The sequence below is a fragment of the Microtus oregoni genome, unplaced genomic scaffold (assembly GCF_018167655.1).
Source record: "Microtus oregoni isolate MIOR12 unplaced genomic scaffold, Mior012 000003F_ref0000135, whole genome shotgun sequence".
Lineage (NCBI taxonomy): Eukaryota > Metazoa > Chordata > Mammalia > Rodentia > Cricetidae > Microtus > Microtus oregoni.
Genome location: NW_024543062.1, coordinates 65,020,184 through 65,044,708, shown reverse-complemented (window position 1 = coordinate 65,044,708; position 24,525 = coordinate 65,020,184). Strand labels below are relative to the sequence as shown.

Sequence of the window (24,525 nt, the reverse complement as noted above, 5' to 3'; positions counted from 1 at the left end):
AGAGCCCATAGGGCTACAATTACAGATGGTTGTGAGCCACCATGTGGGTGCTGAGAATTGAACTCAGGACTTCTGGAAGAACAGCCAGTGCTCTTAACCAACGAGCGATCTTTTCAACTCCCATTCTCCTAAAATGTTTTACAGTTTACAAATTTATAAGTATGTTTTAGTTTAAGAATCTACTCTTTTTTATTGCTGACTCCTCTTAATGCTTTGCTGAAGCAAGCATTTGTATGTCTGCTTCGCTTGGCAGCACTGATAGCTCTTACTGGGTCTAAATAGCTTCCTCTTCACCCTGTGCATTTCCCCAGACAGACAGCTCTTCAGCAGTTCATGGCTTCTTATTTAGGAGCCGAAAAGGAGACTGAAAGCACAGATAAAGTATGCTTATGAGTATGGAACCTTTTGAACGGGTGTGTTTGTATTCTGAACATTTCATTGTTTTGTATAATGAAGAATGTCCTTTCTTAAGGCCCTTCTTTCCTGGCCTAGATATTGGAAAGTTGATGGATAAAAGGAAGAACTCTTAGAGTACCTCCAGATGATTGCAAGGGAAACAAAATCTACATTGCCTTAAAAACAGACTCTAGTTGACTTTAGATAACTTGGTAATCGCTGGGTTGCTCTATGTAGCTTCAGATAAGTATGTACAAGTGCATGTGGAAATGAGCTTTGGGAGGAGTGCCCTTTCCCACAGTAGAGCCTACCTGAAATGAAATGAAATGAAATGGTAATCTTGCAGTGTAGTGAGTGGACAAGAGCCAAGAGCATCAAGGAGTTCTACTGGCAGCTCTGCCACTGATGTGTTTGTGACCACACACAAAGCACTCAGCCTTTCTGTGTTTGTTTCCTCATATGGCAAGTGAGGCTAGTAATAGCTATTATAGTTACCCCACAGGATTGTTGGGAAACAAAGGTCATATAACACGTTAAAGAACTTTGGTATATATAGTTTCATGCAAATATTGTAAGTAAAAATAATATCCGATCTGATTTTATGTTCTCTTGAAAACAGTGTTAGGTATGTTCCCTTCATGAATGTGTATGTACCACATAGGGCTATTTAGCATTGCTAATTTTGTAATACAAATGCATTACTTTCAATTGAATCAGTTATCAGCTTAATGAGAAAAGTGTTATCTGTGGTAATATCTGTATGTTTTGAATCTAAAGGAAATACCCTATCAGACACAGGGGGGCTTTAGTAACACTGCTGTCTGGTGTCTGGCTTCTTCAGGCGTTGACCTAGAGCAGTCAAGAAAGGAAGAAGAACAACAGATGCTGCAAGACGCCCGCCAGTGGCTCAACAGCGGGAAAATAGAAGATGTGAGGCAGGCTCGCTCAGGGGCCACAGCCCTGCATGTAGCTGCTGCCAAGGGTTACTCTGAAGTTCTCAGGTGTGGAGCTGGGCCTACTGGGAGAAAAAGAGATGGATTTTAGAAGCAAAAGCTCTTATCTTTTTAACTGTGGTGTATTTTCTTGTTGTTGATTTTCTCTTGCCTTGCAAATTTGCCTCATACTTTGCTGGTTGGTGTTCCTTAATGGGTGGTCTCCCTTCCTTACAGTCCCTCTTCCTCAGGTACATGCAGACTTTAGGCACCATGGCATGGGAAGACCTCTCTCAGATCTGTGATGTTATCCAGAAACCTCCTTTCTTTGACTGTACAGATGTGTGACCCTTGTGGTTCTGAATTAGACAGTTTCTGGGCTCATTAGATCAATTATAGATCTTGAGTGTGCAGTATTCAGTTTTCATATGAGAATTAGACAGGTGTGTGTGTGTGTGTGTGTGTGTGTGTGTGTACACGTGTGCATGTGCACATACACTTGACTCCATGGATAAGAACATCTGCTGCCAAATGATGCCTTAAGTTCAGTCCCCTGTGTGCTAGAAAAAGAGAACTGATTCCTCCAAGTTGTCCTCTGACCTCAACTTGTGCATAGTGGCAGCATGTACCCTTACACACAGATATACTTGCATGCACAGCACATCACATGAATCAATTTAAAAATGTAATTTAAAAAAGCAGTGAACGAGAGCTAGACTCTACTATTTTACTTGTCACTTTTCTTATAGTCATGCTTTATGTGACTCCTGGTGATTAGTGTTGATAAGAGTTCCAGCATGCAGGGGAGCTAATGACACTATGTGTACAGTTGTTGCTAGACTCTTCCAGTGTTCACATGCTACCTAATACACCCTTCCTAGTAGGTATGGTAGTGTGTTGGTGCTTTTTCTCCTTCTGCCTGAACGTGGTAGTCATGTGCTGCTCAGTTCTTGAAAGGATAGCACAGTACAATTTGGGCTTTAGGAATCACATTTTTCCTCTTACATATAACATGGATGCAAGTTAGTCTGTAGTTTTATAGCTAGCTTAGCTAGAATTCTCTGTGGGTATTTTAAGAATTGGAGGTATGGGATTTTACAGAAAACAGTCATGCTCTATAAAGGTCATTTACAAAACTCATTGGTAAAATATCCTAGAGATATTTGAGTTCTCATTTCATATGTGAATTCCTTTCTGAACTGGAAAATGCAGAGTATACCCTGTAATAGAGTTGTGTAAGTTGGCTAATTGATTAGGTTTTAATTAATCTTGGGTGCAGACTATTCTATGTATTCCTCGTGTATGGCATATGTTGTTTTCTGTTGCTATAACAAACATCATGAATAAAGCAATATTAGGAAGGAAAAAGCTTATTGACTTATATGTTCTGAGAGCAGTCCATCACTAAGGGAAGGAAGTCAGGGCAACAATTCAAACAAGACCAGAGGCAGGAGAGAAGGCTCTTACTGACCTGCTTCCTGTAGCTTACTCAGCTACTTGGCTCATATAGTTCAGGGCCCACAGTGAGTTGGCCCTCCCCATCGTTAGCAATTAAGAAAATGCCCCGTAGACATTCATAGGCCAGTTTGGTAGAGGCAAGTCTTTAGTTGAGGTTCTCTCTGACTAGATAATCCATGTTTATGTCAGGTTGACAAAAACTAAGTCACATGCATAGTGTGACATGGCCATGTGTAAGGAATGCCATAGGGATGATCTTACGGAGAGGTGCAGTGAAGGTTGTAATTGGTGTGAAGTAGCAATAGAAATTGCAGGCTGCTCCTTAGAGGAACGAAGGGATCACAGGATGCCTGGAAGTCATCCCGCAACTGAAGCATTAGTGGAGTGGTAGCTTATTTAGTAGAAAACTATAAAATCAAGGGTGTAAATGTACCTTTTGGGTTTCCTTCTAGACTTTTAATTCAGGCTGGCTTTGAACTCAATGTTCAGGATCATGATGGCTGGACTCCTCTTCACGCTGCAGCACACTGGGGAGTGAAAGAGGCTTGTTCCATCTTGGCAGAAGCACTCTGTGACATGGATATCCGGAACAAACTGGTTAGTGAGTCTGAACCTCTAAAAGGGCAATGAGATCAGGTGGCTGGGTGCCTGGCGTAGGCTTAAAGTCTCTGTTCAATATCCAGTTGGCTGTTCTGGGGGATGTGCACCACTGTAGCTGTGTTGTCCTCTTCCTCCTTGCCTCGCTGCTTGTTATCAATATAATAAGAAGTATATTTGCTCGGTAAAATAAAAGTCCACCAACCATGTCATCTGGTTCTACTTGTGTTGAAGCCCCTAAGACAAAAGGAAATGAAAAAGATATCTGCTCTTGACAACAAATGAACTTTGAGAAACCTAATGTCCTGTCTGTGGTGAGATATGAAATATTTTACTATTTTTTTCAACTCAGAGTCTTTTAACAGCTGCGCTCTCTGCACATGGAGTCATTCAAGAATGTCTGTAAGCCGGGCGGTGGTGGCGCACTCCTTTAATCCCAGCATTTGGGAGGCAGAGGCAGGCGGATCTCTGTGAGTTCGAGGCCAGCCTGGTCTACAAGAGCTAGTTCCAGGACAGGCTCCAAAACCACAGAGAAACCCTGTCTTGAAAAACAAACAAACAAACAAAAAGAACGTCTGTAATGGCAAAGATTGTGCAGTTTTGACTAAAAGTAGTCTTCCCAGTCTCATATCAAACAACTTAGAAACCCTGGGACTCTCATCCCAAATTGCTTGATTTTCTAGAATCAAGACCCATGGTTTTGTCTGTCTCACATGACTCCTGAGTCCAGGTCTCACTCTCAGACTTTAGGTCAGAGCATGTGATTGTACTGTTGTTTCCTAAAAGAAATAACCTGGCCAGGCAGTGGTGGCATGCACCTTTAACCCCAGCCCTTGGAGGCAGAGGTAGGCAGATCTCTGTGAGTCTGAGGCCACCCTGGTCTACAGAGTGAGTTCCAGGACAGCCAAGGCTACACAGAGAAACCTTGTCTTAAAATGAATGAAAGAAAGAAAGAAAGGAAGGAAGGAAGGAAGGAAGGAAAGAAAACCTGCCTGTCTCCCCTCCTCTCCTTAAAAGGAGATCATTCCTATTAGTCTTCAGTGTAGGTGTGCCCCAAACTTTCCTTTGAGGCTTTAAGGGCACTGACTGAATTTGTCATCACAATAACACTTTAGAATGGGTATAAATAGGGATTCCCCTTGATTATTTGTCAAGAGGCCATAAGCATTAGAAATGGTGCCACTGCATCATTTCCTCACTACTGTTGGGCTCAACAAACTCTGTGGTTAAAGGATTTTGTCGTTTCTTAAATTGTCTCTTTTGTGACGTGTGAAGGTGTCTCAATGTAGAGTAGGCAGATTGGGGAGTCATCTATAGGCTGGGCATCTCCAACCCAGTCTGAAATCTGAGATGCTTGTAATCTAAGACTTTGTGAGCACTGATATGATACCCCAAGTGGAAAATTCCATACCATGAAAGCACAGAATTATTTAAAATATTATATAAACCATTTTAGGCTATATGTAAAATATAAACTAATTTTGTGTTTATACTTGGGTCCTAACACACACACACTCTAAAATCCAAAGCACTCTGCTCCTAAGCATGTTGGATAAAGGAGATTCAGTTTGTATCACAGAATAAAATTAAGTAAGCAAATAGTGAATAGTCCCTGATGAAGTCACATGATTGCTGCTTCTGATTTCTATCTGTCATGGTGCCCCTTTGTCCTGCTAGGGACAGACACCATTTGATGTGGCTGATGAAGGTCTGGTGGAGCACTTGGAGATGCTTCAGAAGAAGCAGAATGTGGTAAGTCTGGTTGATACTTTCAGAGCTTTCCTAGCAGTTCACAGTTTACTCTGGGTATCCCAGTCTCTTGCTCCAGTGTCATTGCTTCAGAGTTGAACTGGATGTATCTGCATTTCACAGATGTTATTTGTTCCCTTCAGAGATTGTCAATAGTCTGTTTGAAGAAACTATGCTGTAAAGAGCTACTTACCATGAAATAGCCTACAGACAGCTAAAAGTTGATTGCAGAGAGGAATGTGTTTCTCACTTAATGAAGTCATACTGCAGTTGTCATGTGGTGTTGGACAGTATTTGATTAGTAATGATTCATACTTATTTCAGATCAATAAAACATCTGGAATTCAGTCCTCTTATCTTTCCTCCTTTCTTTAAAACCTTCATTGATTTCATCTACCTTTCTGCTTGGTGCTCTGCAGAAGAGCTACATATATATGCTACTCATGAATGGAACCCCCCACCCTCTGGTACACAGGTAAAGAGTGACCAGCTCACATTTTCTGACAATGAGTAATTTGGACAGGGGAATAAAATTAGTATTGGACAGAAATGTAACTCAGAGATGTGGCAGATCAGAGAATCTAATGTGAGGATCATTTGGCATCATGTCTAGATTACTGAAGCAGAACTCTTTTATTAAAAAAATAGTCTTATTTAAATTTTTTTTTTATGTACATTGGTGTTAGGTTGTCAGATCTCCTGGAACTGGGATTACAGACAGTTGTGGGTGCTGGGAATTGAACTCAGGTCTCTGGAAGAGCAGTCAATTGTGTGCTCTTTACTGCCCGCCTGTACTTCGTGACAGTACGGCACTACTCCTGTATTGCAGCACCTGTACTACAGGACCATTCGCAAGCCAGGCAAGGGCCTGGAGATTTTTTTTTTTTAATTAAAGATTTCTGTCTCTTCCCCGCCACCGCCTCCCATTCCCCTCCCCCTCCCCCAGTCAAGTCCCCCTCCCTTGTCAGCCCAAAGAGCAATCAGGGTTCCCTGCCCTATGGGAAGTCCAAGGACCACCCACCTCCATCCAGGTGAGCATCCAAACTGCCTAGGCTCCCACAAAGCCAGTACGTGCAGTAGGATCAAAACCCATTGCCATTGTTCTTGAGTTCTCAGTAGTCCTCATTGTCCGCTATGTTCAGCGAGTCTGGTTTTATCCCAGGCTTTTTCAGACCCAGGCCAGCTGGCCTTGGTGAGTTTCCAATAGAACATCCCCATCGTCTCAGTGTGTGGGTGCACCCCTCGCGGTCCTGAGTTCCTTGCTCGTGCTCTCTCTCCTTGTAAGCCCGACCCAAAAAGAGGAACGTGGGATGTACTCACTCATATTTGGTTTCTAGCCATAAATAAAGGACATTGAGCCTATAATTAGTGATCCTAGAGAAGCTAAATAAGAAGGAGAACCCAAAGAAAAACATATAGGCATCCTCCTGAATATTAACCTTCATCAGGCGATGAAAGGAGACAGAGACAGAGACCCACATTGGAGCACCGGACAGAAATCTCAAGGTCCAAATCAGGAGCAGGAGAGAGGGCTGGAGATTTAAACACACAAAGACACACAGACAGAGACACGGGTCATCCTTGAAACAAGAATGCCCCAATAATGCCCCCTTTATTGTGTACCAGAGCTGCTTATATAGGAATCTTTAACTAATAGCCATGCCCCAGCCAAACCCACAAGAAACCACTCCCTTGCCAGCAGGAACTCCTGAGAGTCTTGTGCTCAGAGCAGCTGCAAGCATAACACGTTGTTTACAAGAAATTCAGGATCTGGGGGTTCACAGCTCCCAACACTGAACCATCTTTCCAGCCTCTGAAGCAGAATTCTTGTTACTTTAAGACTCATTTAGAAAGCCACATACATGAAGTTCAGACAAACAACATATAGTTCATGTGTTTTCTTTTTCTGTTTTGCACAGTTAAGTTTTTGTGTTTTTGTAAAATCTTGTCCTCTACACTAATGTAGGTGCACATAAAATTGCCTAAATTGTTAAATTGGATTGCTTGATTTCCTCAACTATGACCTCAGCATTCCTGGTCTTGAATGTTCATCTGTGCCTTTGAATTCATTTCAAACCATCATAAATACTCATTGGGAGGGTTCTTTTAGGAAGTGTGGGGTCTAGAAGAGTGAGGTGTTTTTCTGATACAGGAAGTTAGAAGAGTGGGAGCCTGTTTATCTTTTGTATTGTAGTGATGAGTACCTGAGAGGAACTATGTAAGGGGCGGGGAAGATTTATCTTGACTCATGGTCTCAGAAATTTCAGTTCACAGTCCATACCCTTTTACTAACGTAATTGGTTTTGGGCATAAATGCTATCTCCCTCCAACCATTTCAGTTCACTTCTTAGCCCAGGCTAGTCTGAGTTTATAATCCTTCTGTCTCAGGCTCCCTAGTAACTGGTATGATAGAGTTGTACACTCAAGCCCAGCTTCACCATACATAACCTTACTATACTAAAGGGAATGGCATTTCTCTTTAGGCTCCAAGGACATAAGTATATTTTGTCTAGAGCACTGGTTCTCAGCCTTCCTAATGCTGTGATCCTTTAATACAGTTCTCATGTTGTGATGACCCCCAACCATAAAGTTATTCCATTGCTACTTTATAACTGCAATTTCGGTACTGTTATGAGTCATAATGTAAATGTGGATTTAGGGAGTCATGACAGGTTGAGAACTACTGGTCTAGAATATACATCCAAATAGCAGACCAATTCTAATAGCATATATCTAATAGAAGAAATAATAATTTGCTTCCCATATAGTATCTGCCTGTGATTTTGTTAGAATTATTGACAACTTATGTTGGTATGTGAATTAAAAAAAGTATTTCCAGGTTCCTTTTGTTTCCTTATCCTTCAGAAGCCAGGCTTTTATTAATTTTTTTCCTATTAAGGTTTTATTTGTGATTTTGAAGGGACAGTTTTCTTGAATCTCCAAGGCCATGGTTCTCACTTCTACGTTGGATAAAGATTTTCATCTATTACTTTCTTCCACGGAGGAGTGGTGCACGGTGATGATGCGTTTGTCGTTTTGTTTGTTGTTTGTTTTTATGAGACAGCGCTTCTTTGTGTATCCTTGACTGTCCTGGACTGTGTAGAGCAACCAGACCAGGCTGGCCTTGAACTCAGAGACCTGCTCTCTCTGCCTCCCGAGTGCTGGGATTACTGGCGTGCACCACTCCCACTCAGCGTGCTTGTCCTTTTCTTGGATTCTCTTCTCTGTCTTTGATTTTTGTCCTGTTTTTATTTTTATTTTTTAGAATGATGGTTCATTTTGGTGCTTCTCAATACTATTGATTTTTCACAAATAGTCAACTTCTTTCCTTTTTTTTCCCCATTTTTTTCAATTTCCAGCTTCGAAGTGAAAAGGAGACACGGAATAAGCTCATTGAGTCAGACCTGAATAGAAAGTTTCAGAGTGGACTCTTCAAGAAGTAAGATACAAGCTTACTTGTATGTAAGGAATAAGATGTGCTTGGTGTTCTCTGTGTGTGATGCTTGAGGATTTTTGTGGAGTTTTTATTGTTGGTTTTGTTTGTTTGTTTGTTTGTTTGAGACAGCATTTCTCTGTAGCTTTGGAGCTTGTCCTGGAAGTCACTCTATAGACCAGGCCAGCCTTGAACTCACAGAGATCTCCCTGCTTCTGCCTCCCAAGTGTGCTGGGATTAAAGACATGTGCCACCACTGCCTGGCAATGCTTAAGGATTTTTATATTAAAATGAGCCTGTGTTTGATTTAAGTCAAATGATCTTCCAGTGTAGAAATGTTTTGGGAAGATGGCACTGATATTGGGGGCTCTGAGAATAAATGAATATGCTTCACACTGAGAAACTGTATTGGCAGCATCTCTTTTAGCTTAGCCTAGAGGTTCCTAGTTCTGCCCTCTCCCCTTCTTACACTGGGTGTTTCCTCCGCTCAAGAATTTGTTTATTTTTTACCATTGTTTCAGTATCTAGCAAGATTTCTGGTATGTAATAAAACTCAGTAAAGATTTGTTTGCTGACTTTAAAAAATGTTTATCTGCCCCATTACCATCATATCTTTGCTGTTCGTGGTTCTCTTTAACTGTATGTTGAATAGACAAACTTTCCTTGACTCATACCCTAAAATCAATAATAAACCTTAGACTGTTGAAAGCCAAGGGTCCAAGAAAACACATAGGTATAAGGATGTCCATGTTTTTACTGTTGCTTCTACAAACAGATTTGTAGATTTGTTCCCTTTGATATACCTGATTGTCAGTGAACTTAAATGACTCATCATATCTGAATTGCTTCCAAATTATTAGCAAGGAGAAGATGCTTTATGAAGAAGAAAGCCCCAAGTCCCAAAAAACAGAGGAAGAAAACAAAGACTCCAGCAGCTCCAGCTCAGAGGAAGAGGAAGGTGAAGAGGAAGAAGAAGAATCGGAAACTGAAAAGGAGGCAGGTAATGCAAAGGCCCTTCATGTCTGCTGCCTGTCCAGGGTTGGTCAGGCCTCACAGGCTTCCAGAAAGAGCTTGAAGTACAGTTTCCAAGAGATTGAATTGCTAATGACAATATGTGTATAAAAGCCTTGAGCTCAGTTAAAATGTACCTGCCAGTTCTAATGCAGCCATATGGTGAGGTACATAGAGAAATCTTGTATGAGGGAGCCTGGTGTCCTGTCCTTAGATTGATATGTCAACTATAGAGTTCACGAAGCCAGTGTACTGAGATGCATGGGGCAAATGTTTTTAACACGTTGGTAAAAATTTGCATTTAGTTATTATGTTACTCTGATTCTCAAAACTGAATCCTAATTAATTTTCTTATTTTGTAAACTTCTTTAGTTTCCTAGTGAAGGAATTTGTGAAAGAAGAAATCAGACTTACTTTTATTACTCTTATTAGTAATATATGCATTTATCCTTCAGTGTCATGGGAGACTGACCCAGGAGATAATCAAAAGCTTTAGATATACAAGTGTCATATATATTGGTATAGTATTTGCATAGAACTTGTATACACCTGCCTGTGTACTTCAAACCATCTCTCAGCTGCTTATATTACCTGGTACAGTGTAAATAACTACTATACTATATTGCTTTGGGAATGATGAAAATGTAAGGGGACATACCTGTAAAAAAGAAAAACATAAACAAAAACTGTATATATTTAGCACAAATTCAAGATCATAGTTTTTGTTTCCAGATTATTTTTGTTTGTTATAAGTTGAAGAACTGAGGCTGTATATTAGTGTTTGACTTTGCTGAAGTTTCTCTCAGTCATGGGAGAATACTGCTCTTAATCTATGTCTTAATTTGAGGTTCACTTACTGTCACCAGAGGAAGTTAGATGCCGAGGTTCTGTTAAGAAAGTGGCATCAGTAAAGGAAAAAGAACTTTATATTCACGGAACCTTGGATTTCCTTTAGATTATTTATTTATTTCATTATTTTCGTGTGTATGGGTGTTTTGCCTGCTTGTTTGTGCACCACATGCACGCAGTCCTTGTGGAGGCCAGAAAACAGCATCAGATCCTGGAACTGGAGTTACAGATGGTTGTGAGCTGCCATATGGGAGCTGGAAATGGAACCAAGGTTCTCTGGAAGAGAAACCAATGCTCTTGACTGTTTATCCATCTCTGCAGCCACTTAAAAATTTAAATTTTTATCTATTATTATTTGTAGCTTACTCTGAAAATGCTTGTATTACACCCACCAAAAGTTACAAATGTGTATTTGTGTAATTTACTGAGTATCCCCATAGTCTAATCTTCACACAGTATCTGGAATTTATATTTGGTTTTGTTCTATGCTACATTTTTCTCTTGTTGTTGCTTGTTACTATGGCATTAGGAAAATGGGAGGGAGCTACCAAAACTGTTGCTATTGCTTCATAATTTATACTCCTGCGTCAGGTCTTACTCTTTATAGACTGTCTTGGTTTGGGTTACTATTGCTATGATGAAACACTGTGACCAAAAGCAAGTTGGGGAGGAAAGGATTTATTTGTCTTACGTTTCCATACTAATAGTCCATCACTGAAGGAAGTCAGGACAGGAATTCAAACCGGGTCAGAACCTGGAGTCAGGAGCTGATACAGAGGCCATAGAGGGATGCTGTTACATAGAAGGTGCAGCCTTTTTCCTTATAGAATCCAGGAGCACCAGCCCTGGGATGGCACCACCTACAATAGGCTGGGCCCTCTCCCTGTTAATCACCATTGAAGAAAAGTACAATAAGCTTACCTATAGCTTGATCTTGTGGAGGCTTTTTTCTTTTTTTTCTTTCTATTTTTTGATACACAGAGTTCCTCTGTGCAGCCTTAGCTGTTATGTCCTGAAACTCTCTCTGTAGACCAGACTGGCTTCGAACTCACAGAGATCTGCGTGCCTCTGCCTCCAGAGTGCTGCAATTGAAGGCATGCGTCACCACCGCCCAGCTGGAGGCATTTTCTTAATTGAGGTTCCCTCTTCTCAAATGACTTTAGTTTGTGTCAATTTTACATAAAACTGTCTAGCACACAGACCATGTCCATACTGCTTTGGGATAAAATATTGGCAACACCCTTATGATCAACGTATACTTCTGTTTAGACACCTTCTGTGCCAGCACCCTCATCCCATCTTTGTTTGCAGAGTAAGTCCCAAACCCTGTAGCCTAGCCTTCAAAGCCTCAGATTGTCTAGCTCCATCAGACATTCCCAGTACTCTACATAGGCAAGAACATATTGTAGCTAAATTGGATTGCTTGATTTCCTCAAATATGACCTCAGCATTCCTGGTCTTGAATGTTCATCTGTGTCTTTGAATTCATTTCAAACCATCATAAATACTCATTGGGTGGGTTATTTTAGGAAGTGTGGGGTTCAGAAGAGTGAGGTGTTAGTTTCTGATACAGGAAGTTAGAAGAGTTGGAGTCTGTATCAATATCTTTTATATTGTAGTGATGAGTACCTGAGAGGAACTATGTAAAGGGTGGGGAAGATTTATCTTAACTCATGGTCTCATAGATTGCAGTCTATGGTCAGTTGGCTCCATGTTTCAGGGCCTGTAGTTAAACAGAGAATATCATGGTGTCTGATAGGTGTGATAGACAGAGATGCTCAAGTTTTAACAGCCAGGAAGTAGAGAAGGGTCAGAATCAAGATACTCCCTGTTTTGTTTTGTTTTGTTTTGTTTTGTTTTGTTTTGTTTTTCTGCTGCTCAATGGCTATAGCTGATCCTACCACTGCCTCAGCTCCTGACTACATTTCCACAGCCACCTAGCTACTGAGGCCATGTGCTGGGGAGCCTTCACATCCCACTGTTGCATCCTGCCTCTGCTTCAGACGGCTCCCCCCACCAACTCCCATAGGGAAACAAATATTGTTTTTAATTAAGTCTCTGTGTTTTTGTTTTATCAATAAAGACTCAGGAGCCAGATGCTAGGGTATAAACCTGCTAGCTCAGAGAAGCAGAGAAAGCAGCAGGGCAACCTTCTTTTTCAGTCATGTCTCAGAAAGAAAGCCTCTCCTACTCTGCCTGAAAACAAAGCTCCTGCAACCAGATACTCCTCCCTTCTACTTCCTGTGCCTCTCTTCAACCTCTCAACTTCCCCTCACACTCTTTGTTTATTTCCAGTCACTGGCTGCTTGTGCCTCTCTACCCTATGGTTTATTTTATTTAATTAGTGCAATCTCAGGGTTCTCAGTATGATAAAATATCCTGCAACAACTCCCAGTGATCTGCTTACCTCTTCCCATCTCCTAAGAATGCTACCAAATTATGAGTCTGTCAGTCCATCAGTTAAGTCAGAGCCCTTATGACCCAGTCACCTCTCATAGTTAGTGTCATAGTTACAGACACTAACTAGGAACTAAGTTTTCAGTACTTGAACCTAGACCTGTGGTAGTTGTCTTGTCAGCTTGATGGGATCTAGAATCACTTTGGACACAAATTTCTGGTCATGTCTGTGAAGGACTTTCTAGATTAGGTTATGATTGAGATAGGAAGATGCAACATAAATTTGGATGGTGTTATTCTGTAGTTTGGGTTCCCAGGCTACATTAAAAAAGAGAGAGGGGGCCGGGCGGTGGTGGCGCACGCCTTTAATCCCAGCACTCGGGAGGCAGAGGCAGGTGGATCTCTGTGAGTTCGAGACCAGCCTGGTCTACAAGAGCTAGTTCCAGGACAGGCTCCAAAAAACCACAGAGAAACCCTGTCTCGAAAAACCAAAAAAAAAAAAAAAAAAAAAAAAAAAAAGAGAGAGGGGGAGAAGGCTAGCTGAGTACAAGCATTTGTGTGACTGTGGACATGATGTGTCCAGCCATACTACTCCTGCCTAACTTTCCATCCACGATGAACTATATATCCTAGAACTATAAGCCACACCACTGTCCTTAAGATGCTTTTGTTATAAGAAAGCAACTAATATAAGCTCCTTCCTGTGGCTTCCTACCCTGTGCCTTTTCACTCCATTTCTGTCTCTATAGCACTGTGCACTTACTTCTGAAGTTGTAGTATCTACCAGTTTTTCTGGGAACACTGAGTTTATTATTATACTTGAGGTTTCAGCATACAACAGACATTCATATTCATTAAGCGGTTTTGCTGACTCTACCTAGTAGGAGAGTAGAAGACTTTTATGAATAAAATACATGTCATGTGAGAGAGGTAAATACAATCACTGGTATTCACTAGGAAAGATTATAACTTATTCTGGGATTACAATGCAACTTTACATCTCTTTAGTGCTTTTTACTTTATAATGCACTTGAACAATTTTATTAAATCCCCACAACTATACTTTAGGGCATATGTTATTACCACTCTATTTTTAGAATGAGATATTTGACACTATATGGCATTACATGAACTAGGTTTCATTGCTAGCCAATGGCACTGTTCCCTGGGTATAGAAATTCTCAGTTTAGGAGGGAACAGTAGAAATTCTCTATATTAGAAGTAAAAGTGGAAAACCATAGAAAAGAGAAGCTGGAGAGATGGCTTAGCTATTAAGAACACTTGCTACTCTTGCTGACGATCCAAATTCAGTTCCCAGCACTCATGGCAACAACTGACAGCTGTCTGTAACTCCAGCTTCCGCGGCGGGCACCAAGTAGGCATGTGGTACACATACATATCCAGGCCAAAACACATATAAAACAATAATAAATAATTTTTAAAAACTGTAGGGAAGTATGAGGGTCCCACAGATGACAGAAAACAAGAGGTATGAGAAAGAACTCAGGGCATTCTGTGTTTAGAAATTAAGGTGATGTCAGTGAAGGAAGCAAAGAGGTCGAGGAAAAGCAGCATGTGTGTTTCTGTCGCAGAGAAGCAAGCAGTAGTGTGATGGGAGCATGCAGGGACTGTGCAGCAAGTAGGAAATCACCAGTAGCGGGTGTGGGCAGACTCCCTACTCACTTCTGTAGTCCTTTGCCAACTGAAAATTTCCTCATATCTCAGTGCTCAACTCAAATAAACTTCTGCTACCAGACCATGTAGATACACGGTTTTCTTTCTTCTGTTGATTTTAGTAGCTGTTTGTTTTTAGCTCTTTTGTATTAATTTTCTCATGCTACTTAATATTTGAACTACTTTTGGTTTTCTTCTCATCCCCTCTGCTGTTCCCATAGACAAGCTTTGGGTGCATTTGAATATTCTTATGTGTTTTCTCCATCTTCTGTGTGCCTTGTGGCCTTCTGTGTGTGGGTGCTCATTAAACGTGCTGGTAGAGTACATGGAAATGGGTTTACCTAGGCCTTTCCAGATGTGCTTATCGCATGATCAGACAATGAACAAATATCTATTTGATGCATTTCTCCCATTTTTAAAGATCCATAGATGCAACCTCATAAAAATTGTAGTTTTCGTGTGTCTTATACAGTGATAATATATTAAAAATATCTGTTATATTTTGAAATTAATGTAAACATTTTTATTAGAATTTCTATTTTCTCTTTTTCGTCTGACTTAAGAATTTGTATATCAATTCTATATTTCTTCATAATGAACTATCTTCAAACTTAATGTCTGAAAACAGTAACTCTTGAGCTAGCGTATGGCTCAGTTGGTAGAGTGCTTGCCTCACTTGTACAAGGCCCTGGGTTAGATCCCCAGCACTGCATAAAACCTGACCTCCCGCACATTCCTGTAATTTCAGCAATTGGAAGATAAAAGCAGGAGGATGAGAAGCTCAAGGTCACCCTCGCTACACAGCCAATTTGACTTCATACTGGGTTACAGAAGACTCTGTCTCGGTGTGGGTGGGGAGGGAAGGAGCTAAAAAAACAAAGGCTCTTTTTTGTGAATGCTATTCTATGGCTTGACAATTGGGGAAGGGAGCAGGTAGATAGCTTGTCTGTGTCTTAAGGTAGTGGTGTGCTTATTTATGTTTGTACCGTCAACTGGTAAGACATGGAAGGATAGCTGGTCCTAGATGTCATTGCTCATGCTTTTGGTAGTTGGCTGTGATGGTTAGGACAAGTGATCTCTCATCTATCAGGCTTCCTCCTTTCTTCCTGTGGCAGCTGGATTCTGAGATTCATTAAGAGAGCAAGGCTGAGTGTCTCAGTTGCTGATGTTTCAGAGGCCATAGCAAGCAACTGGTCAAGCACAGAGTTAGCGTGAAAAGGGCACTACATGAGGCCATAGGTTTAGGGAGTCATGTTGCATCGGCAACCAGTACTATAGCATCTATTTCGTTTGGCTCATAAGCTAGATTTCTTGGGGAGTCTAGATATATTTATTACTTAAAGATGTCTTAATCATTATAATACCTATGAAGTGATAGCATTAAAAACATAAAGAGGCCATGAGTCAATGAGATATGCAGTTTAAAAGTACTAATTCTAATCTTTATAAAGATTCTCTTAGGGGCTGGAGAGTTAGCTCAGTCAGTGGTTAAGAGCATTAACTGCCCTTCCATAGGACCCAGGTTCAATTCCCAGCACCCACATGGCAGCTCACAACTGTTTGTAAGACTGGTTCCACTCTCACACAGATAGACATACAGGCAAAACACCAATGCACATAAAACAAAATTAAATATAAAAGTTTTAAAAAATAAAAAAAAAATTTTAATGCAGAAATTAAAATCTCTGGTTAAGGGCTGGAGAGATGACTCAGTGGTTAAGAGCACTGACTGTGCCAGGCAGTGGTGGCGCACGCCTTTAATCCCAGCACTTGGGAGGCAGAGGCAGGTGAATCTCTGTGAGTTCGAGGGCAGCCTGGTCTACAAAGTGAGTTTCAGGACAACCAGGGCTGATACACAGAGAAACTGTCTTGGAAAACCCAGAAAAGAAGGAAGGAAGGAAGGAAGGAAGGAGGGAGGGAGGGAGGGAGGGAGGGAAGGAAGGAAGGAAGGAAAGCACTGGCTGCTCTTCCAGAGGTTCTGAGTTCATTAGTTCAATTCCAAGTGTATGTGGTGACTCACATCCATCTATAATAGGATCTTATGCCCCCTCTGACATGCGGGTATACATGCAAAGCACTCATATATAAAAATATAAATAAATAATTTTTAAAAATCTCTTATTAATTAGAAAGTAGAGGTTCAAATATAATATGTAACTTAGTATCACACAATTAGGTGTAGCTTATAATTACCACAGGACTCATGAAACTTACTCTGGATCTGTTCTCAGAGTATAAATATCATTTATAGCCATTAGGTACAAGCTCTGTGCTAGTTATTAATTGCTATATAGCAGACAAGCTTTCTGATTGATGACTCTGCTGGGACCAGTCACTCCTAGTCCTGTGAGTCCAGTTACTAAAGTTCTGTGACAGATGTGTGATTGTGTTCACTGAGACATCGTTCCTCCTCCACCTATCCATCTGTCTTTCAACTTTCTCTGGAACTTATTTCCTTCCTCAGAGGCTCTGCCCTTCTTTTTTTTTTTTTTTTTTGATTTTTCGAGACAGGGTTTCTCCGTAGCTTTTTTGGTTCCTGTCCTGGTACTAGCTCTTGTAGACCAGGCTGGCCTCGAACTCACAGAGATCCGCCTGCCTCTGCCTCCCGAGTGCTGGGATTAAAGGCGTGCGCCACCACCGCCCGGCTGGCTCTGCCCTTCTTTAAAATCTACAGTACCTATTGATCCGAATCAACCATAAGATCTTGTGTTTTTATTATAATGTGTCTTATTTCTTTTTTGTTGTGATTACCTCGAAAGCAAAGGCTTTCTTATGTATTTTCTGTTTTCATTTCCTAGCCTACAGAACTGGACAGATTCTTTATAATGATAAAGAATTTTTACATACAATATAAATATATATATACACACACACTCTACTGTAGAGACTTTTTCTTTTTATCAGAAGTTGGAGCCTACCAAGATAAGGATATCCTTGAGTTTATTTTCTTCTACCCACAGTTGCTAAAGTTTGTCCTAGTGTGAGTTCAGGCATCCCATGGTTCTAATAATCTTTGATTTGGCAAAACATTTTTTTCTTTGTAGAAAGGGATTTATACACACAAAGATAAGATTTTTATATTTATATTTATTGCTTCTCTTGTCTTAAGTGACAGATAAAAAGCCAGAAGCCACTGTCAACCATTCCAACTCTGAAAGCAAGAGTCGTATCATGGAGCAGACCCCAGCCCCAGCTCAGAACACCTTCTCTGCCTCTTCTGCTAGGAGAGTGAGTACTTTGGAATTGATGTGAGGTTATATTTCACTCTGCTACAGTAACACAAAGGCCTCAAAGATGAATTCTTGCAAAATAGTATATTCTTGCCTCTTTTAGGCTCTTACACCAAAATACTTTAACTGTGACTTAAAAAAATTGGAACTTTGCTTCTTACAGTTCTGGATGTTGGAGAGTCATCAGAACAATGTGCTAGCCAGTCTGATTGCTCAAGAGGGCTGTCTTCTGGTTGGGTGATGCCTCCTTCTTGCTGTATCCTAACATGTGGAAAGAGCACTGTTGTCTCTCTCCTAGAAGGCAATCGCCCTGTGCTGTTGACCACATTCTGCCTTTGTCACTTCCTCAGAGGCCCAGCGTCCAGATGCAGTTGTATTGGCTAAGGCTTTAGTATGAGTTTTAGAGGGACACAAAATCCTGTCCATAACAATGCCCCCCAAGTCTTTGAAAAACAAATGCCAAATAAATATGGCTACAAATGTGTTACAATAACAGGATGAAAGTATCCTGAGATCAAAAAGATTCTGTGTTTTAACTGTTTCTTTTTCATATTAAAAATGAAGACAACTGTATAAAAAGTAGACTCATGGGAAGGCATGTAGTATCTAGAAATGTTTTGATGGCAATTGCTTTTTCTACATGTCATGAAAAGTTTAGTCTCATGTGTTAGGTTGTTGCCTTATGTGGTGGGCAAGGGTGGGAGAAGGACTTTTTGAAATTCCAGGAGCCTTTCCAAAGCTGTAGGCTTCTGGCAGAGAGACAGTTGGTCTGAAACTCTGGCTTAGAGGTTTTAATTGGCCATAGGGGAAAGGAAACAAAGTCTGGCCAAGCCTTATTTACCTTTAGAGACATCATTGTGAAAGATTAATCAAACTTTACATAGAGTGCCATCCTTGCTCATTATCCAGTAATTTACTTGCACCTCAGATACTCAAATATTTCTAGGTGTGACTGCACTTCCTACCTTTTATAAAGGAACAATACCTACTTAAGAAATGCAGCTACACATACTTCCTCTATGCTAAAGTAGTACTGGGAAAGGAGGAAGAACTCCCTTTAGAGTCACAGTGGCGTATAAAAATGAAGGCACTCATAAATGCCTATATTTAGATGGTTGATGTCAAGAGTAAATCTTAGTGGAGGTGGATGGAGATGAGTGACTTTTACTCTACTAACCAACAAAGATGGCCTAGTTTTGGAAGAAAGACAGAAGTATTTTTTTTTATAAAGGTCTCTAGACAGTAGGAAAGGGACTGTTGCCTGGCATCTGAAGGACCAGTTATACCCTAAAGACCCTGATGTGGTTTATATACTAATGCTAGCCTGTGGTGTTTCCCTGATTTGTTTGTTTCTCTGCACTAGGGACTGAGCCTTGTGTGTATATGCTTGTATATGTTAAGCAAGCACTCTCCCACTGATCCATATCTCTGGCCTGCTTCCCTGCTTTATAAAATGACAGTGTAAAGTTGTCCACAAAGTGCTGTTGTTTGTCTTTAGTGCTGATGCTGGACCTAGGGTCTTGAACATGCTAAGCAAGCGTAGCTCCCCTGAGCTGTATCCCGCTGCAATCTTTCTTTTCCTTTCCTGAGGCTTTAAGACAGGTCTTATGTAACCAAAGGCCATGCTAGCCTCAAACTTACTGTGTAGCTGAATGAGACCTCGATCTACCTACCTCTACTTTCTAAATGCTGGGATTACAGGCATGTGTCACCATGCAATTGTGGTGATGGTGAACTATTGATTTCTTTGAAAGATGTTCTATCTAGGCAGAATAAGAAAGATGGTGACCTTCATACCTCTAAAAATTTTATATTTTAAAATTTCTTGCTCAGTAAAATGTCAAACTTTTTGAACTTGCTGCTTAATATTAAATAGATTATTTCCTTAATATTATAGTTAGATTTTTTTGAGGAGCTGACATTCTACAACTTAAAATTAACTTATCACATGAGAGACCTTGGTATACTCAGCCTGAAATGAGATCTCTCTGTCAAATCCTTCCTCTCAGGGTTCAGGAAACCCTGTGGAAGAGGAGGCAGAAAGAGTATTGGAGCCAGAGAGGGTGGAGGACATCAAGGAGACAGTTCTCTATATCAACTTGAACAAAGCTCAGATGAACTCACAGAGACTGAGGCGGCATACACAGGGCCTGCACTGGTCTAAACCAGGTCCTGTGTATATCATTCTAGTTAAGTGTTTTTATGAGATTCCTAAGTATGCAAATGATTGGGTTTCTGTTTCTTGTGCCTTCTCTTGGGTTCTTTTCCTTCTGTTTATTTTGTTCAATTCTGATGTTAGTTTTTTGTATTATTATATTTTATTTTATTGTTATCCCTTTACTAATGACAGATAAAATGGGAGGGAATCCAGATGGGAGAGGAGATTGGGAGGAACTGCAAGAAGTGGAGGGAAGGGGAAATTGAAATCAGGTTATATTATGTGAGAAAAAAATCCATTTTCAATAAAAGGAAATAATTACCTTATCTCATGGAGAACACTGCATCCACATATATTTATTTATCAGCTCACCCTGTTTCTTCAGACTGTATCAGAGGAAGAATTAAGTTCATTACCACAATTTTAAAGATAAGCACATTGAGATATAGAGGGGAAAGGTAGCTTATTTTCAGGTACCCAGCAAGTCAAAAGAATATGAATCACCAGAGCATAGTCTCCTAGTGCTTCAGGACAGTGCTGGTTCACAAGGACAGCAAAGGGGCTTCCCTGCTCAGAGCAGGTTTGTGGGTAGGAGCACTAAGAATTGGAATTCACTGCTGGCCTTTGGGAGCATCTAGCATCTGCCAAGTGAGTGGGCACAGTGGCAGGAATCCTGCCAGGGCTCGGTTCCTCTAGTACGTTCTTAGGCTGTTCCACTGAACTTCATTAAGTGGGGAAAATGAAATAGGACAAAGCAGAATAGATCATCAGGACTTCCCCCTTCCTTCCTTTCCTTACAGTTGTCCAGTCTTTTCAACAAGACAGAAGAGCCCAAAGATGAATCTCCTTCTTCATGGAGACTAGGACTCAGAAAAACTGGCAGTCACAATATGCTGAGTGAAGTGGCCAACTCCAGGGAAGCCTTTAGGGATCGAGGTTCTTCCATCTACCGTTCCTCATCAAGCCCTCGGATCTCAGCTTTGCTGGATGACAAAGATAAGGTGCAGTGGAGAGGGGAGGGGTATGCAGGGCATTCCAAGGCAGTATTCTTCAGTGGAAATGCAGTCATGATGACATGGGAGTGCTTTCTAGTCCCCAAGCTGACTATGGAAGTACAGAGAATGTGAAGATGTTTTTAAGATGGAGGACAGAAGTAATTCCTTGTTGCCAAAGGATGGGGACTTTGGTATAAGGCATTTGGTATCTGTTGAAATGAGTTGGCCTTGTAACTTCAGTAGCTTCATCAAGTAGTTATTTATTTGCTAATATTTTTCTTGGCCAAAAAAGAAAGTCTTAAAAATAGCTTTTTCCTTTTGGCTTATTTTATGTTCATTCTTTCTTACTTGACCTAGAGCAAAATAATGACTCAAAGTTGAACAAGGCCCAAATGGTTCTTCTGAGTCAGTATCAGGAAAACCTACTCTTTTGATGTTTGCAAGCATAGTTGAGCTTTGAACTTTAATGCAACTGGGCACGTTAGCACTTAGTGGTTTATTGTTTCTTTGTTAAAAATTAGAACAGGATGACCTGGAACCTGCTATGTAGCCTCAGCCTTCTGAGTGCTAGAATTTTGGTGTATGCTATCATACCCTGCCTGCAAGAAAAATTTTAACCTATTGTTTCTCATTTATATAAATATATGATTAGGCTGACTTTAAAAGAAGTTCCCCATTATATTCATCAAAGAGGAATTTGTTTCTAGATTTTACTAGATTCACACCATGTTTTTCTCTGGGGTCTTCTTTGTAATCATAGTCCTCTTACTGTTTGTTTTTCTGGTGACAACTTGAAGGGATGAACTGCAGTGTATCTGTTCTGTGTGTCCCTAAGGAAGTCGCATTTCAGGGAAGAAATAGCTGGAGAACAAATGAGACTGATGTATGCAGGGCGTCAGTCCCATGGAGCTGCTTGTGGCTTCCCAGACCCCTTCTCACTCCCTCAGTGCTGCCCATTGTATATGTTGTGCTGTTTCCTTCCCTGGAGCATCCTGACTTTCTCTTGAGAATTGTTTCCCTCCAGGCAGGATTTTTATGAAGGAAAGGTAAGAGTAAGTTTTTAATAGCTAGTCTTGGGTAATACCACTTGAAATAGAACTAAGGATGAATTCAGATATGAGAATATGTAACTATCATAAGTTCCACCTTTTCCTCCTTCTTGAGATTTGAGGCAAAGTTTCACTGTTGTAGGTCTGGCTGGTCCTGAACTTAAAATCTTCCTGCTTTTACTTCCCAAGGGCTGGGATTACAAGTGCACCACTATGCCTAGCAGAGTCCTGCTTTTCTACCAAAAATGTTTTGTGCTGTGTCAGTATTGAACCTTTCTTGGGTATTACATGTTTTTATTTTTATAGGAAAGAGAAAACAAAAACTATTTTAGCACGTTGGTACCCCGGAGGCTCAGCAGCACAAGTGACATTGAAGAAAAGGAGAACAGGTAATCACAATACATGCCAAAAAGATGATGTCTTTCAGCCCCTCTGGGCATAAGGATCTGGCTGTTATTTGTCTGCCTTGTCCCACAGGCGTTGTCAGTACATTATGGATTGCCTGTCCCTTCTGCTCAGAATACTTCCCAGCCTTTACCATTTTTTGCCAATTTTTAACCCTTTATATTGTAACTCCAGTTTAGACATTGCTGCCTGCAGGACTGTGACCCTTTCAAGTATGAGTTAGTTTTAGTACCCCCGCAGGCTCTGTTTTGTTTCTCAAGCCACCCGGCCGTGCCTTGTATAGTATATACCACTAGATTGATAGAATTGAATAGATTGTTTACTTGAAATGATCAGCTTCTAATTTAAAAGGAAGTAAGATTTAATGTCCTGCATTTCAAGGCAGAACTTAATCTAGACCCGTTTTTTCTTAAGGCATGCTGCTCCTACCAGGCATCACTTGGAGGCCTATTGGAGCTGTGGAATCAGAATCAGAATATCCTAAGTGATTCAAATAAACATTAAAGCCCAAGAAGGATTGCTGTAGGCCTACAGCCTCTATAGCAAAGACCCCAAGTTTTTGATTGTGAGTTCAAAAAACCTACTACAGTCCCTTCTGGATATCTTCTCATCTGTAGTGCTGAAGAGGTACCTAGCAGCACCCTTCCTTTTCCTCCCGTAGTAACCTCATTAGCTCCTCTGCAGTCTGCCACTGGGGATCATTGCAAGGTACTTTTAAAATGAGTTAAAAAGTGACTCCTCATCACAAAAGGATGAGGGACTTTTGATGTGAGGTATAATTTGGTACCTGTTGGAATGAGTTGGGTTTAAGGTTAAGAGAAGAAAGCCAACCCTAGTATAAGAAGCGTATAGAAAACAGAATCGCTTGAAGCATGTGCCTGTTTCTTTAGCATGTTACAGTTTTCAATTGGCTGTTCTCTCTGTTTATAGACCAAATTGGTGGTAGGAATCATTGCTTTGTTGGTTTTTCTTTCTTGCCTGTACAGAGAGTCAGCCGTTAATCTAGTGAGGAGTGGCTCCCACACCAAGCAGCTGTGGAGGGATGAAACAAAGGGAAATGAAACGCCACAGACAATTGCTCCTTCCCCTTATGTGTCAACTTACTTGAAAAGGTACCAGCTGCAGAGGGATGGGAGATAATCTTTCTTCACTCTGATCATGGGAGGATGGGTAATGATTGCATGCTCTTTATATCCAATTAGTACCACAAAATGAATGGCGTTTTAGATTTTTGGGATCAACATTTTCACTAATTTAAAATTAATTTTTTCTCTTGTTAACTGGATTAAAGTAAGCCAATTCCAATCCTCACTACAGACCTGACTTTATACTCCATCCTCTCGGCCCTAATAAAATTTCAGTCTGAAGTAGCACCTAGTGATTTCTGGGGAACTTGGAATTTATACACTCTTGCCTAGTCTTGATTTTCCCTTTTCTAAAACTAGAGTACAGGTTACACTTTGGGGTGGGAGGAGGGAGGGCAAAATAGGGTGGTAGGGAGTGGGAAATGGGAACAGTTTTCTGTTGGATTTAAGTCTTTTCATGTTGAGCCTGTTAATTTAGGGACTTGAGTTGTTTTTGTTTTTTTATGACTTTAATGGCCTTCAGATCCATCAAGATGTGAAACTCGCAAGTTTGGTGTGCAGAGAAGGTACATGGGTTTCCTTTGATCTCATCTGTATTCTCTTTCCTGCAATTATTTTCTTTGCCACAAACCAGCCAGCAAGCAAAGCACCTCTGCCAGAATCATTAAGCTACAAGAGGCACTTAATAATATTTTGGTTTGAATTTTGCTGCTGATGTAGAAGAATCTGTTTTTCATTGCTTACTTTGAATTCTTTCTTCATTTCCACTTAACCCTTCCAGCTGCCGCCTCCTGCCTTTGTCATTAGGCTTTCTAGATGGCTACCTTAGAAACAGGCTTTGGCCAAGACTATAAAAGCAGATTAGCTGTTTGTGATCAAAACTATTTCTGCCTAACAGGAAGGCTCTTGACAGGTAGTTAATGTCAAAACATGGGAAATAAGCTATGATGGAAATAGACACTATTGCCTTTTAATTCTTCAGTTCTGCAGGTACATCCTAAGAAAGGTCTTGACTTTGGAAGTGTACAAGTGCAGCTCAATGGTTATTTTATTTTATGTATGTATTTATTTATTTTTTTGGCAGAGCCTTTTTGTAGCCTCAGTTGG

The 24,525-nt window shown here is 40.7% G+C and overlaps 1 protein-coding gene across 4 annotated transcripts in view; it reads left to right on the top strand.

Annotated features, from left to right (window-relative positions):
* Window positions 1-24,525, top strand: part of Ppp1r12b (protein phosphatase 1 regulatory subunit 12B) — a 212,126-nt gene that overhangs the window by 54,564 nt on the left and 133,037 nt on the right. For 2 of the 4 annotated variants that reach the window (XM_041648025.1, XM_041648023.1), the window contains exons 4-12: window positions 1,238-1,397; window positions 3,239-3,383; window positions 5,061-5,135; window positions 8,492-8,571; window positions 9,426-9,565; window positions 17,612-17,724; window positions 20,685-20,885; window positions 22,235-22,317; window positions 23,320-23,445. In XM_041648025.1, the coding sequence (XP_041503959.1) occupies window positions 1,238-1,397; window positions 3,239-3,383; window positions 5,061-5,135; window positions 8,492-8,571; window positions 9,426-9,565; window positions 17,612-17,724; window positions 20,685-20,885; window positions 22,235-22,317; window positions 23,320-23,445 (1,123 nt within the window). Of the gene's footprint in view, window positions 1-1,237; window positions 1,398-3,238; window positions 3,384-5,060; window positions 5,136-8,491; window positions 8,572-9,425; window positions 9,566-17,605; window positions 17,725-20,684; window positions 20,886-22,234; window positions 22,318-23,319; window positions 23,446-24,525 lie in introns of all 4 variants that reach the window. The other 2 variants (XM_041648024.1, XM_041648022.1) reach the window with 1 other exon arrangement.